The 16,772-nt window shown below is 44.2% G+C and overlaps 1 protein-coding gene across 1 annotated transcript in view; it reads right to left on the bottom strand.

The window, feature by feature from the left end:
- Nucleotides 1-3,841: 3,841 nt before the first annotated feature.
- Nucleotides 3,842-16,772, bottom strand: part of LOC145390047 (uncharacterized) — a 92,174-nt gene continuing 79,243 nt past the window's right edge. Inside the window, exon 9 of the mRNA XM_080265125.1 lies at nt 3,842-3,901. Coding sequence (XP_080121251.1) covers nt 3,842-3,901 — 60 coding nt within the window. The remainder of the gene's footprint in view (nt 3,902-16,772) is intronic.

The following is a 16,772-nucleotide window of genomic DNA, read 5'->3' as shown; positions in this document are numbered from 1 at the left end:
GTGAACTGGTCGCGCTTAATGGCACGTAGCCACGTGGAGGCAAGTTCTTTTTCTTGCGGGAAGGACACTTACTTTTGGTCCATTTTTATAATTTCCCTTACATCTGGGAACACAACACATGTAAGGCATTATTACCTTAATAAAACATACAAATAATATAAATATCAATATATAATAGAATGTTTTTCCGTCCTTATTGTTATTGAACACACAGCGTGACCTCTCCCGACCATAGCTGACCCAACACTACCTAGACCGACCTATAAGTACGTCACGGCTTACCGTCCCCCCCCACCGACGAGGCCTAATTTTAGAAGGCCTTGACCCCACCGCTCCCCTCCCTGCGCTCTCCAACACGGCCTTGATCATCAAAATTCTCAGACTCAATTTCTGGTCCTTGTTTATCCTGTGAAGAGACGCCAGGCATTCACCCTTTATTATTTCCCGGCAAACACCACCTCCACCCAGTAGTCCGCTTTGCTGCCTTTATCACACCACCCAGTATTCCGCTTTGCTGCCTTTATCACTCCACCCAGTATTCCGCTTTGCTGCCTTTATCACTCCACCCAGTATTCCGCTTTGCTGCGTTTATCACTCCACCCAGTAGTCCGCTTTGCTGCCTTTATCACTCCACCCAGTATTCCGCTTTGCTGCGTTTATCACTCCACCCAGTATTCCGCTTTGCTGCGTTTATCACTCCACCCAGTATTCCGCTTTGCTGCCTTTATCACTCCACCCAGTATTCCGCTTTGCTGCGTTTATCACTCCACCCAGTATTCCGCTTTGCTGCGTTTATCACTCCACCCAGTATTCCGCTTTGCTGCGTTTATCACTCCACCCAGTATTCCGCTTTGCTGCGTTTATCACTCCACCCAGTATTCCACGTTGCTGCCTTGATCGCTCCACCCAGTATTCCACTTTGCTGCCTTTATCACTTCATCCAATATTCCACTTTGCTGCCTTTATCACTTCATCCAATATTCCACTTTGCTGCCTTTATCACTCCACCCAGTATTCCACTTTGTTGCCTTTATCACTTCATCCAATATTCCACTTTGCTGCCTTTATCACTTCATCCAATATTCCACTTTGCTGCCTTTATCACTTCATCCAGTATTCCACTTTGCTGCCTTTATCACTTCATCCAATATTCCACTTTGTTGCCTTTATCACTTCATCCAATATTCCGCTTTGCTGCCTTTATCGCTCCACCCCGCTGCCCTTCAGACTCCACCTCATATTTGCCCTCCATCGCCGTAATATTCAGTCATATATTATTGGTAATTGACTTCGCATGTCTTGGTACATGAGTTGGTAATTATTAACCTCACCTAACCCTTTGAGTCCAGGGAAGTTTTTGCTACGTTCTGCCCAGTCTCTGACGATTTAGTACAGCATAGGACAGACTTTTGAATTGAAGAGGTTATATATTGGATTGATAAACACCTTCAGTATAAGACGCCTTTGTGAAGTTAAGTTAAATTAATTGGTAGCAGCAGAAATAAACCACCAAGAGAGAGAGAGAGAGAGAGAGAGAGAGAGAGAGTGAGAAATACTCTTCAGCTTAGTTGGCATATGAATTAATTATATAAACTGCAGAAGCCACACCTATAATTTAGTTGCCTACCTGCCTGCTTGCTTACCCGCCAACCTACCCTTGTGGACTGTCTGTTTTTCCTACCTACACCCTTCCCACCCTGCCTGACTTAATTCTCTTCTGATAACTTACTCTCCTGTTCAGTACCTACTTTCTTCCCATCCTACCTACCTGCCTACCTACCTTTTTAATCTGTGTGCTTCCCTGCCTACACCTTTCTCATCCTGCCTTCCTCAAGTTTACTTCATGCTTTAATGATATCTTTCCTCTGTGCCTTCCTGCCTACAAGCCTGTGTGTCTGCCTGCCTACCTGCGTGCCCTCCCTTCAAGCATGTCTGTTTCCCTGCATTACCCCTTCCCTTCCTGCCTGTCATGATTTAATGTGTCTTCTTGTCTCCTTTCCTACCTACTACCTACTTACCTGCGTGTCTTCTTGTCTCCTTTCCTACCTGCCTACCTACCTACCTACCTACTTACCTGCGTGTCTTCTTGTCTCCTTTCCTACCTACCTACCTACCTACTTACCTGCGTGTCTTCTTGTCTCCTTTCCTACCTACCTACCTACCTACCTACCTACTCTTTCCTATGTGTGTGTGTGTGTGTGTAGCCACATACTGATAAAAAAAAAAAATAGGTTACACTTTGTGTTATGAATTTATAGAGGCATTGGTATGACGTATTACATATAGGGGCTTTATCTTTGGGTAGTGTTAATCGTTTCCTGCTATGTGTGATTTTTCGTTTTCCCAGTGGTATAGTGATAACAAGGGAGAAGTGATCACTTAGCAAGTCTGGTGCAATTTCACATTTTCCCTCTAGACCCTGATCATTTAGAATCACAGCGTAGTCTAATCTCCCTCCCTTGATATGTGTCGCCTCCTGTGTCCCCAGTATTTTGGATTCAGGGTAATCTAATATAAACTGTCTAAATCTCACGCCATTAGTATTGGTCTTTCCCTCTGTCTCCAAATCTTTGTGACGAGCATTAAGGTCTCCAGCTACTAAGGTCATTTCACTAAAAACAGTATCAGGCAGAGAGCTAACGGCAAAGCAATTTTTAGAAACATACAGGTTAATTACGTTCAGCACACCCTCACTCAGATAAATTTTGACGGAAACTGACTCCACACCTTCACTCCTGTGGGGACACTAACAGCTCCGATGGAATGGAATTTCTTACGTATGTAGATACACCCCGTATACCATCACCCGCCATAAGTTGATACTTTGTATATCCACCGAGTTTAAACAGATTGCCATCCCTATCCCCCGTCTCCTGAAGGAGTATCACATCTATACAGTGATTTAAAATATAATAGTGAAGGTCTGTAATTCTATTTTTCAATCCATTCACGTTCCAAGATATTACCCTAAGTTCGCAGGGACCCATGATCCATAGGTGTCTCTAATACCATATTTGATATTTCCTCTAATTCCTTGGAGAACTTATCCATATGTTTATGCAGTTCCAGCCAACCTTTAAACACCTTACACTTTTTCTCATCATCCTGGCACGTTTCCAAAACCCTTCCTATACCTGCAACACCATTGGTCAGAACCTTGTGAGTTTTGAGCGTTTTCTCTTTTCCCCTTATTACAATTTTACGCTCTGGAGACTTTTTGGCGTGTTCACTCTCACTGTTGCTGTTTACTGTGTTGTCTGTGCTCTCACTATTGTATTCAGCATTTTCTGTCGGGTTCATAAGTTTATTAACTTTCTTTTCTAGTGCTTCTAGTTTTCTGCCCAGTTCTTTTATGTATATGATTAACTCACCATTTCCCTGCTGAGTGTTGTTAGGCTGTGGTGTTGTGAGGGATGGGGTGACCACGTGACTAGGATGTGGGGGTGAGATGTGACCTGTGCTGCTGGCAGGTGGGGCTATGTCGCCATCACACAGCTCGTCCCTGGGACCCCTCGAGGCATTCCCCAGGGGCGGCCACTCTGCCTCACCACCATCCCCATACACGTGAGGCCTTCCCACCCACGCCTGCCTCCCTGGTGCAACCTGGACCTGGCAGGGCTGTTTCACGTGGCCAACACCTCCATTCATTGATTCTCTCCCTCCCCTTGTCCTCTGCTCTGCTGTCCTTTCTTCCTGCCCCTCGGACCCTCGCGCCAGATAATTTGGTCTTTTTGGACACAGAGGAGACCTTGCATTGTGGTTTCCACCACGGTTACAGCACCGAGGTTCGACACGTGTCCCCATCTTGATTTTTTCTCCGCATTCGCTGGACTCGTGCTTCCTAGCGCAGAATCTGCAGCGTGTGTCCTCTTGGCAGCGCCAGGCCCTGTGTCCCCACCTGCTGCAGCGAAGGCATAATGCTGGTTCCTCAATGTAGGGCCGTAAGCTTCTGTATCCAGCACCCGGAATAAAAACTTGCCATGGGATGTCCCCTTTCATTAGGGCAATCACTTGGTTCTTCTCCTGTCCCTTGTTCATGTGTCGCTTGGCCCAGATAAACCTAGGGTCGTTCAGGAGGAATTCTGGGTCTAGTATTATGGGATATCTAAACACGATGACCTTGGTGCATCTCTCACTCTCTTCCGGAACCTGCAGTGTCACACCCTCAAAACCAGTCGTGGTCAGCATCTCCACTGCCTCCTGACTTCCTACTGTGACGTAAGGTCTCTGCCTACCTTCCTTAAACAGGACCTCGAACCGTCGATATGCAAGTCCAAGCTTCACCGTCCAGAGTAGTTTTTGGTGATAATTTAGGTCAGTGTTGGTGGGGAAGAGAAGCCTCACTCTATTCCTTGGGGTGGCCTCGTCACGGTCCTGGCTAGGCATTGCTCCTGACCCACGTGGTGTAGTCGGCTGCACTCCAGCTGCCTTCCCTGTATCACATGGTATAGTAACACCTCCATCTACCCCACACGACTTATTCTTTACCTTTTTGTTGTCTCTGTCCTCTTCTTCATCACTCGCTTCCCTCTCGCTGCCGCGCATCATAAATACATAAAGCGCTACATACATTTACAAATCTAGCTGAAAGACTTAAACGCATTATTATTATTATTGTTATTATTATTATTAAAGTATTTGTTTAGATTTTACTGCTTAATTCTCTGTCTGTCTGTCTGTCTCTCTCTCTCTCTCTCTCTCTCTCTCTCTCACTTCCTGATAACCCACGTTCACCTGTGGCTTCGTCAGCAGGTTAACCCACGTTCACTTCTCTCTCTCTCTCTCTCTCTCTCTCTCTCTCTCTCTCTCTCTCTCACACACACACACACACACACACACACACACACACACACACACACACACACACACACACACACACACACACACACACACACACACACACACACACACACACACACACACACACACACACACACACAGATGAGGCCCCAGATAAGGTCCACCACTTCACACTCATTGTTTGTTTTCACGTCTACACCAATGACCTTCTCTCTCTCTCTCTCTCTCTCTCTCTCTCTCTCTCTCTCTCTCTCTCTCTCTCTCTCTCTCTCTCTCTCTCTCTCTCTCTGTTAACCCAGTATTTCTTTTATCTGTTTCGCTGAATTGGTCATGTTCTCTCTCTCTCTCTCTCTCTCTCTCTCTCTCTCTCTCTCTCTCTCTCTCTCTCTCTCAAAACTTTACAATCACAACACCTTCAGTCTTTTCACCTCCAAGTAATTTGTCTTCCCTAAGGTCATTTTCGCTTCACCCCCCCTATAAATCTTGCCCTCCTACAGCGTCCCCTTCAGCGTCTCAGGCGGAACAAAGGTCAGGGGAGGCGTAACAAAGGTCAAATGAGGTCTTATCTAGGGTGGTGGTTGTCGGGTCTAAAGTAATAATGAAATAGATCATCTAAAGTAATAATGAAATAGATCATCTAAAGTAATAATGAAACTTTATCTAGCATTAGTAAGGCCACATAGATCATCTAAAGTAATAATGAAACTTTATGTAGCATTAGTAAGGCCACATTTAGACTACGCAGTACAATTTTGGTGTCCTTACTATAGAATGGATATTAATTCGTTAGAAAATGTACTGAGAAGAATGACAAAAATGATACATGACGTCCGGAACCTGTCATATGAAGACAGACTGAAAAGACTAAGTCTTCATTCGCTAGAGAGGCGTAGAGTAAGGGGAGACTTAATTGAGGTGTTTAAGTGGATGAAGGGTATAAATAAGGGAGATATCAGCAAGGTACTTAAAGTGAGCATACAGGATAGAACTAGAAATAATGGCTTCAAACTAGAAAAATTCCGTTTCAGTAAGGAAACAGGTAGAAATTGGTTTGGTAATAGAGTAGTAGACGAATGGAATAAGCTACCTATAGTAAAGTAGTTGCTGCCTCTTCCATTGAGAGTTTCAAGCATAGGCTAGATAAGCATATGACTAATAAGGGGTGGATATAGAAAAAAGAAAATCTTATAACCAATACTAATTCATAATTTTCCCTTTTCAGGTTACACTGTGATAGTCTCTATTCTCCTTTCACACTTTCCTGTAAAATATCCACGCCAGTTTTTCCTTTTCATGTTACACTATGATAGTCTCTATTCTCCTTTCACACTTTCCTGTAAAATGTCCACGCCAGTTTTTCTATACGGCGTGGTGTTCTTTCTAACTTTTTCCTGCCGGCTTCGGCTGGAGGGTTTGGAGGGCGGGGGAGAGCCTTCTTCTTTGCTATCCTTATCTCATTCTAGTAGTTCAGTTACTCTTCTAGGAGCTGCCTAGCATGGGCCAACCGGCCTACTGCAGTTATCCTCTCTTCTTATGTTCTTATACGGCCTGGTGTTCTTTCTGACTTTTTCCTGCCGGCTTCGGCTGGAGGGTTTGGAGGGCTGGGGAGAGCCTTCTTCTTTGCTGTCCTTATCTCATTCTAGTAGTTCAGTTACTCTTCTAGGAGCTGCCTAGCATGGGCCAACCGGCCTACTGCAGTTATCCTCTCTTATGTTCTTTCTCTTCTCTCTTGTACTGATGACCTCCGTAAACCCGGTATCCATATCTATTTCTTCCTCGTTGTCACCCAAGGGGGCCTCCCTTCCCTCGTTCATGGCCATGGCACTAGCCATTTCAGGGGACGTTGGTTTTGTAATGCATCCGATCAGTTTCAACTCAGTTGTTAAATTACTGTGTGATGAAGCGCTCTGGGAAGCACGTCTGCCTGCCGCGGAGGTCAAGGACAGAATGGGGAAGGGAGAGGAAGAGGGAGATTAGAGGGGTAGAGGGAGAGGGAGGAAAGGAGATAGAGGGAGAATTGGGGACCATGATGCTGCACTCGATAACTGTTGTTGCTGTTGGGCCTACTGTCTTCCTTCTCTAACGATTTTTCTTCCTATTGTTGTAAACCCGTAATAAAAACAGCGGAATTTGTCGACCGTGTACCATTTTCGTGCCGACATAACCATGAACACTGATCTTCATCCCGCATAACATTCGATGAAATTTCCGGCATGAACGAGTTAGAAATATATGTTGGTTGAGATGTGTCGATTCAGATCTTACGGGATTGAATGAGGTGGGTGACTTGTGAGGGAAGCCAGTTTTACACCAGGATATTATTAATTGTACCTCCATAACGGTTGAGATTTGGACTCATGTTGATGTAGCCTTTTTTAACGTAAAGTTAGTTGAAGAATAACCTCATGAAATTTGGTCCACTTTTCGTGGGACACCCTGTGTATTACACTTTCCTTCATATTCATTTGTGTAGTAGTACATACAGCGTGACTTATACACTGCACCCCTCCTGACACTCACCTGGCGGTATATTGTATGTTGTGGGCACGGCTCAGTCTGCTGGTGTGAGCAGCACACGCATTTTGGTTGCTTCATAATATCAGTAATCAATCCTGCAATTACGGTGCGTAAAACAGACGCCATTAAGCATGAAATGGATATCGTTATGGGAAGTATAAAATGATGCAGGGCAGACTGATCCGTCCCAGCAACACAGGAGAACAGTGTGGGTGTTGGCAGTGGGTGGGCAATCCAGGAACCATCCTGTATATATACTGTAGCAACAAAGGTGATGCCTTGGCTTAACAGAACAACACGACCTAAGGCGGTGGTCAGGAAAAGGTCGGGGAAGGGATGTTTTATTTGGCCAGGGTTGTATTTGTTCTGTTTTTGGTGTTCAGGTGCAAGTATAGTCATTTTTAAGTGGAGCAAAAGAGCAGTTTATATGTCTGTAAATTGCATTAGTTTTATTCTGCTCCCACTGTACCATTTTACTTTGCGGACCGGTAGCTTTACTGTCCTCTCGTCACCCCTACCCCATTCTTTTCCTTCCTCTTCCTACCCTACCCACCCCGTCTCTCCTCCCCCATTTCCCCTCCCTTCCTTCTCTTCTCTTTCATTCTTGTTCCCATTTTCCTGTTCTCTTATCCCTTGCTTCTCCCTTCCCTTCATTTCATTTTCCCTTTCCCTCCTTTTTCTTCTGTGTTCGTCTCTTCCTCTCGTTTTTCACACTCATAATGTTCTCCTCATCTTTCCCTTTCTTCTTCCTTCTCTCTCCCTTGTCACCCTCCCTCTCTTTTCTCTTCCCTCTCATATCTTGTACTCTATCCCTTCCCATTTCTTCCTACCTTCCCTCACTTTCTCTGTCCCAAATATCCACCCTCCCTCTCTTCCCTCCTTTACCTCCCCCTCATTCTCTCCCTTTCTTCCCAAACACTTTCCTTCCTTTACCCCTTTTCTTCCCTTCATCTTACTGCCATCTTTCTTTCCTTTCCTTCGTCCCTCTTCTTTCCTTCACACTTCTTTTCTCTTTCTCACCCATTGCTTCCTTTCCTTCCTCCTTCATCTCTTTGCCACCATTTGCTCCCTTTCCTCCCTTCCTTTTCTCTTTCTCACTACTTGATCACATCTCTTCCTCCTTTCGTCTTCCTTTCAACTGAAGGCCTCGATAATAAGGTTGAGGGAAACATGTCGTACATTGCTCCGGCAGCGAATTTTAAAATATGGCCAAATTTGTGCATGAAAGCATTTCCTCATATATTTACCATGTTATAGTCCTACACCAATTATATGGGGTGTTTATTGAATGGTAAATTGTATGCAGAAGTTGATGCCATGGAGATGATGGCTCCTGTTTTACTTTTCTAATGTCAGTTACACACCAATAGCATGATTGTCAAAGGCATTTGAAAAATTTTGTGATTTGAGGAAACTACATGAAAGTGCATAGAAAAATTTATCTCCGAAACCCGGAAAACGTTTTTCTGGGAGAAGTTCACGGAATCCCACCAGATGGCAGGACCAGTCAGTGCACTGGCCCATTACCGTGGAAGTCTCTATAACCATCTTCTTTTTCTTTATTTTCAGTTGCCATGGAAACATCCCCCTTCCTGCATACCCTTCATCTCTCATTTTATTTATTTGTTTATTTTTTAACACTTCTTTGTTATAGTTTTTAGTCGTCATGGAAACCGCCCTCCCCATTCTCTCACGTCTGTTTTTATTTATTTTTGGCAATTTTTGGGTAGAGAAGAGGGCTTATATTATTTCGCTGTGTTTTTGGTTTCCTTAGCAACCCCCAGCCTCGTCACCCAAACCCCATTCACCCGACCCTACCTGCCGGTGTCGTACATGCAATTTTCTAAGCGTGATGATGATTTAGTCTGGGATTTTTAACTGGATATTATGGGATTTTTAACTGGATATTTTGTGGCTGCGAATAGTTAATGTGTGGTTGGGTCAGGGATGCTTATACACTTCATTAGGCCACGTGTATACATGTCAGCTTTGCTTATACACATCATTATGCCACGTGTATACATGTAGCTTTGCTTATACACTTCATTAGGCCACGTGTATACATGTCAGCTTTGCTTATACACCTCATTATGCCACGTGTATACGTGTCAGCTTTAACAGTATGTATATTTCTAGCATAGTTATCAGGAAAACACGTTTCATTAGTATTTAATAATTACGCCAGAAATTACATTAACATTCCTTTACTTTACCTTGGCCTAGATTTTCGTCCTTTTTGCAGCTTATTTCACGTAGCTCAGTGATAGGAAAAGACAATGCTACGGCTCAGTATCCATTCCATAGCACTTCTTCATGACAAGCATCATATTGCAATGTTAATCTACTGTTACAAATCAGCAACCAAGATGGGGATAACCAAAATAACAGCCAAATTTAAGGTCCGTTCGTTTCGAGATGCCTGAACACACTGCGTTTGAAAGACTGGAGATAATAGGCAGTAGGAAATACAGACAGAGGGAGACGGTTCCAGAGTTGACCTGTTCCATAAACACAAAAGGAAAGCAAACGAGAAGGATAAATGGAAAAGTAATGCCGCCATCTTTCTAATATACTGTAACAAACTGCTTCTTCCTTTATAACCATTGCATCTTCCTTGCTTGCTCCCTTCCTTCCTTCGCTGTTCCTTCATCTGGGTTTCCATTCGTTCCTGTCTTCATCTCCCCACCAGCATTGTCCTGCGAGGTGTCTGAGTGGCATGCAATTTGCCTGGTGAATGCTGACACGCCGGGCAGCAAGGAGCAGAAGGAACGGGGGGATGGAAGGAGAGAAAGGAAAGGAAAGAAGGGAGACAGGGAAGGAAAGAAGGATGGAAGGGAATGTTTGAGGTGAGGAAAGGTACCCACTAAGTGTGTGTGTGCTGATGGAAGGGAAGCAGAGAGGGACGGAAGGGAGGGAAGGAAGTGACAGTCTTCACTGAAGTAGGAAAGGAAGAAAGGGAGTGTATGAGATGAGAAGGAAGGGTGGAAGGAAGGAGGAGAGAGTTTAAAGTGAAGGAAGTAAGGAATGGAGTTAATGTCTTAGATGCGGAAAGGAACGGCAGGTGGATGGATGGACCCTACCCAGCTCCTACCCTCCTTCTACATCCTCTCCACCCCCACCCGTTTGCCTTACCCGCTGCCTCCCCCTCCTCCATCACCACCAACGCGCACTACTCGTCTGCGGTCCTTGCCCTTACACCTATCCCCATCCTACTTCCCCTCCTATAAAATTCCCTCCCCTATTTCCCTCCCACATCCCTTATCACCCCCTCCTACCACCCCCTCACCCCTACCGCTTCTTAAATCTCATCTTTTTACCACCCCCTATTTTTCCTCCCTTACCCCCTTCTACCTCCTCTATTCCTCTACCCCCACCTATCCCCTCTCCTACCTCCCATCTTTCCGCACGTCCCCATCCCTCCTCCTCCCACCCTTCTTCTTCATTGTGCCTGACGAAAAACGCCTCGCATTACCTGAAGACAATGGCCAAGTGGATCTCTGGTACCCTCCCACTCCCACACCACCCCATACCCCTACACCCACACCCTACTGACCCTCACCCTCCATCCTACAGTCTGTCTCACACTTACACCCTTCCACCTTTTCACACCCACGCCTCTCCTCACACCCACGCCTCTCCTCACACCCTCCACCCTCCAACACATTCCACCCACACAACCCAACCTCACACCCATACACCCTTCCTCTTAGTCCTCTTCACATCCAGCACCCCACACCCTCAACCACACCCTCCCAGAACCTTGCTCACACCTGCACCTTCCCCATGCCTCAGTTCCACTAAGATCACTACCCTTCAGCTTTGCCTTAAATCAACACTGGTTCTGACGTCATTTTTCCACACGTTCTCGTTTAGCGGGCAGGATGATAGAAAACGTCATGTTAGTACAACTAAAGTGATAGATATGGATATAGCAAGAATACGTATGAGTAATGAATTAAAACCTATCCAGATTGATGTGAACGAAAGTTAAATGGTTAATGTACAAAAATAGATTTTCAGTACTTGCTGAAAGTATCGAAATAAAAGACTAATAAATTCATCCTCACCTGTCAAATAATAGAGAGAAACTATCCATATAACTATTACATTCATTTGTCTATCCCTGCGCGATAAAAGTATGTATATACAGGTAACTAACCACAAATAGATTACATCAGTTTATCATCTAATCCGTGAAGTCATGCTGACCATCATACTATGCCAGACTCGTTGGCAGTTCATTTACACTCGATTTACTGCCAGAATTGCTTCTGCTTCCTGAACACTTTTAAGTAAATGTGACTGCAAGTGTCTGGCATTTGCCTTGTGAGCTAAATAATAAAGTTGCAACAATACTTCCGGCCGGGTGCAGGTAGACTGGTCCACGACGTATTCTTCCTTGTTTTACCTGAGTGTATTATACACAAACGATACATTTTCAACGACTTATCTATGATAGATATACAGAATAATACATGTTAATGCCTCCGAACCATGCCAAAATCTCCTTTATTGCACAAAATCAGCATAAATGGGTAGCGTGGAAATTTTCCACACTGATGTTGAAGGACGTCCGTCTCTTCCACGTGTAGGTACGTCGTTCATTTGTTTTTCCGCAATAACGGACGATTTCCACGAAACAACAACCCAACCACTCTTATTCGCACCTTGCATCCACATCCACACTCTTACACCCACACCCCGCCGTAACCCCGCCATCTTACACTCTTCCTCACATCCTCCATCCAACATCCACATCACTTAACTTCCCTTCTCTCACCCAATACCTACCTTCCTCGTGCGCTACACTTGGCACTTAATCTGCACCTTCCATTCTCTCCACAACCACCCACCACTCACACCCTACGCCACCCTCCTCTCACCTTACATTCATTGATACAGAAACCAAACTTACGGCTGTACGCTCAATAATTTAATTGCGAAAGGGAAGGAAACCCGTAACTCAGACTGACAGTTTTCTGGTTATTAGCCTCTATCAACCTCTGTTGCAAATTACTAAGTGTAGGTATAGAAATTGCCTAGTAACTATACTTTCGTTACAGAAATTGCCACAAAACCTGGGGTCTTGCCTTCACCTTTGCGATTTAAGTTTTAAGCATGCGGAAATTAGACCAACGATTAAAACCACGGAGGGAACATTTCCAAGAGATTTTGATTGAATTATCAAAGAGGAGCGTACGAATGGATATAATCCTGAACACAACATTTGAAAGGCCTTGATATTATGGATATTGACAAATACGTAAAACAGTTCTCGGCACCAGCGATGATGGTTTAAGAATTACTGACCAACATTTACAGGTAAATGAAACAATGAATTTCTCAGTAAAATAGACCTGTAAAAAAATCGACCACTGAACCAACTTTCGTTACAAAAACATTGGTTACTGAAATCTGGCAGTCAGTCAGTCCACCTGCTGCCTTGCATTCCCATTTTTCATCCAGTTTTTTTTAATCCCACTGGAAACAGTCCCCCCCCCCCTCCTACCCACTGTTCCTTACTTCCACCCTATATTTGTCACTCCTGCTGTCCACCATTTACTTTCTGCAACTTCCCTCCATTCACTGTTTGTTGCCTTCACTTTCCATCCTCTACCTCCCACCTTTACCCCTTGTGTCCGGGCTCTTACCTCCACTTTCCATCTCCCACATCCCTCTCCGCATTACCTCCAGTTCTTCTCTTGTTACCTCACCCATTTATCTCTCACGCTCACCCTTACGACTGGACAAGACGTGGGATGTCTAGTTGGAACAGTTACGTGAGAGAGTGACGATTAGCAGACACCTTCATTTGTTTCCACAGTCTCTCCCCTTTCCCATATGCCCCTCTCCCCCCCCATTGCCCTCCACATAATCATCTCCCGCTTTACTCATCGGATTATCCCCTACATTCACCTTTCTCATATATTTCCCTGTCCACCACATACATCCACTTCTGCGTTATTCACCTGACTCAGGCCAGTCATGCTTCATCTTCTCTCTTTTTCCATACATTTACCGGTTAATTTACAACATCCTTTAACTCTACCTTCCTGTTTGCCCAACTAGTGATTTACCTGTGTACTGTATTTAGTTACCTATCATCCTACTTACCTAGCTACTCACCTACCCACCTGCCTGCTTACCTACCTACTTACTTAGCTACTTATCACTCATTCCCCCGTACTACTCATTTTCCATATACTTTACCTATCTGCTAGTATATTTACCTACTTATCCCTTAACAACTCATTTACTCATTCACACTGCCCACCTACCTATACAGTCTACTCATTTATTAACTTCACGACATCCATCTACCCTACCACCTCTACCCACCTGCTGAATCGGTAGAGAGGCGATGGACCCAGGTTCGAATCCCGGCTGGGGCAGGGAACAGTTTAAGGATTTGAATTTCATAAAAGCAGACTTTCATGATCTACCAGATGACCCGCCGACATGTCATAAAAAGTACCCCCGCTAATACCAATACACCAGTCCTGTATGAGACAGCCCTAGCATGTATTCAATATGGACGGTGGGTGTTAGCGCCGAAGTGGTGACATGTAGAGAGGTGTATGGTATGTAGGAGGACTACTGGGCCTTGAGAGCAGGCTGTGAAGCCTATGCCCAGAAGTCAGACACATAAAAACACACACACACACACACACACACACACACACACACACACACACACACACACACACACACACACACACACACACACACACACACACACACACACACACACGCATCTACCGACCCTACCCAAGCATGGACCTTGTACATGCAAAACAATACAGCACATCCCTTCTCACACCTGACCCACACCATAACCCTTACCCACACCATACCTGTTACCCACATCTTACTTCTTACTCACACCTTACCCACACCACAACCTTTACCCACACCACACCTGTTACCTACACCATGACCCTTACCCACACCACACCTGTTACCCACACCTTATTTATTACTCATACCTTACCTACACCATAACCCTTACCAACACTACACCTGTTACCCACAACATAACCCTTACCCCCACCACAGCTGTTACCCACACATTACTCACACTTTACCCACATTTAATTCCTAACATTCATCCCACATTCACTCTTTACGCATAATTACTCTCGTTTTACTCATACCTGACTCATATTTACACCATTCTTACTCGTTACTAGCATTTCACCTATGCAAGCCCTGGCCAGTCCTACATACACCCACCCTGTCTACTGTATGTGTACGAGTTGTCACATTAACTCACTCACCCATCAGTTCATCCAGTACGTCGATCAAGTATTCATCTGACCACCAATCATCATCAGTTTATTCCTACCTAATTACTCGTTCAATCATCCAGACCCATCCATCCATCCTTGCATCCATCCATCAGTAAGATTTGCATAATTATTCATCTCTTCCTTCATCTGTCTTCACTACTCGAATGACTCTAATCTTATTCGAGTTTACATTCCTATCTACTCATCAGCCTACCTACCCACTTAGCTGTCTGTCTGTCCACCTACATACGTATCATCCTGCCTGCCATCCTGTCTACTTACCAACCAATCGTACTATCTACCACTAAACCTACTTTCCTGTGTATCTGCCTTGTAATGAGACAACAAACCACAAAATTAATAAAATTGGTACTTACGTATACCAACAAAGGTAACCGGATTATATTAAACTGCATTACTTAATTACACATGAATTACATAACAGTGATGAATAAAACTGATTAATAATTACATAAATCTTACTGATGCAAGCATTGATGGATGGATGGGTCTGGATGATTGAACGATTTTTTTTTTTTTCATCCACAATTGACTATAGTCTCACCAATCTAAAACCAAGGTTTGGGTGGTGTCTGGCGCTGGGTGCAGCCATGCCATACTTCCTAAACGAGCGATGAGTAGATTCTGTTATATATGTAATAGGCATCACAGATAGGTACACACATACTAATACAATATAAACGTAAGTATTCTAGCATATCAAAGGAAGGTAAACCTGTAATGCTTATGGCTCTTGTACATCAATAAAGAAACGTGGCATACATATTTTACAGTGTTGCTGAAAAAAAATGTAGTTACTTTTACCGACTTTCACGGTAGTTCTAAGTTGGGTAAGTAATGTAACAATTACGTGTATAATATAATTTGAAGGAATCAGTAGAACATACGCTATTTTCTTAATAGAAATAAATAAGTTAAAACACTCACGAGCGGCAACATCCAGGCCCATACTGGGAGTTAATCCATTGGAGGGAGATTTAAGCTTCTGCCAGGTGCTTCCACTATTCACTTTCTATGTTGATGTAGACACAATGGCAGCTACGCCAACTCGCTCGCATCTACATAGTCAAGCCAAAGAAATGGCCTTCAAAGTAAGCCAGTATTTTCTGCAGGAGAAGCAATACGGAGGATTTTTCGATGATGTTTCAAGGGCAATTCATCGAACAGATGCAGCAACAGGACTTAGCAATACGCAGAGAAGCAAGAGATAATGAAGAAAACAACTCTCCAGAATTTACGTCTCCCAAGAAAAGGCAACGTGTAAAACCAATTGCAGACTTTTTTGATAACTTCAATGAAGATGTGTTACGCAGAACTGTTTTAAATTTCTATGACAGAAAAGAAATCCCTACCCTTGAAAAAATCCACGCAGAAATGAAGAGTAACCTTTCTTACCCCGGCGGCCGTGAAACTTTAAGAAAAGTTATGAAGAAAATAGGATTTCGGTACGCAAGCGTTGATGGACGGAGATTTCTAATGGAACGCAGCGACGTAACCCCTGCCAGGTGCAAGTTTTTGAAAGAAATGAAGGCACTTACAAGCTCTGACAAGACTATCGTCTACTTAGATGAAACTTGGATAAATCAAAACCACACGGTTTCTAAGTGCTGGGTAGACAGCACCTCAGGAAAAGTCAGTGCGTGGTACCGGATAGGGAAAGGTGGCCGCTGGATTATTCTGCACGCCGGAACCAAAAATGGATTTGTTCCCGAAGCTGCCCTGATATTCCAAGCAAAAAATGTCGGTGATTACCACGATCAGATGAATGTCGAGACATTCGAGAAGTGGTTTCAGGTACAACTGTTACCTAACATTCCTCCCTCTTCAGTTATTGTGATGGATAATGAATGCATCCTATCACTCAAGGAAAAAGCATAAACCACCAACAGGTTCCAACAATAAAGCAACGATAATAGAATGGCTGGAGAAGAAGGGGATAACAGTACCAGAGGGTCTCCTGAAAGTGGAACTTATGGAACTTGTGACTCGCCACATCACTGCTGCCGATACAAATTACGTCATCGACAAGACTGCCTCAGAGCACGGCCATCGAGTTGTACGCCTGCCTCCTTATCACTGCCAGTATAACCCAATAGAACTCATATGGGCTCAGCTTAAAGGCTATGTATCAAAAAGGAATACATT

Source organism: Coenobita brevimanus, unplaced genomic scaffold (genome assembly GCF_032717465.1).
Source record: "Coenobita brevimanus isolate Jiangsu-jjx unplaced genomic scaffold, ASM3271746v2 jjx.HiC_scaffold_2773, whole genome shotgun sequence".
NCBI lineage: Eukaryota > Metazoa > Arthropoda > Malacostraca > Decapoda > Coenobitidae > Coenobita > Coenobita brevimanus.
This window is presented reverse-complemented; position numbering and strand designations above follow the sequence as displayed.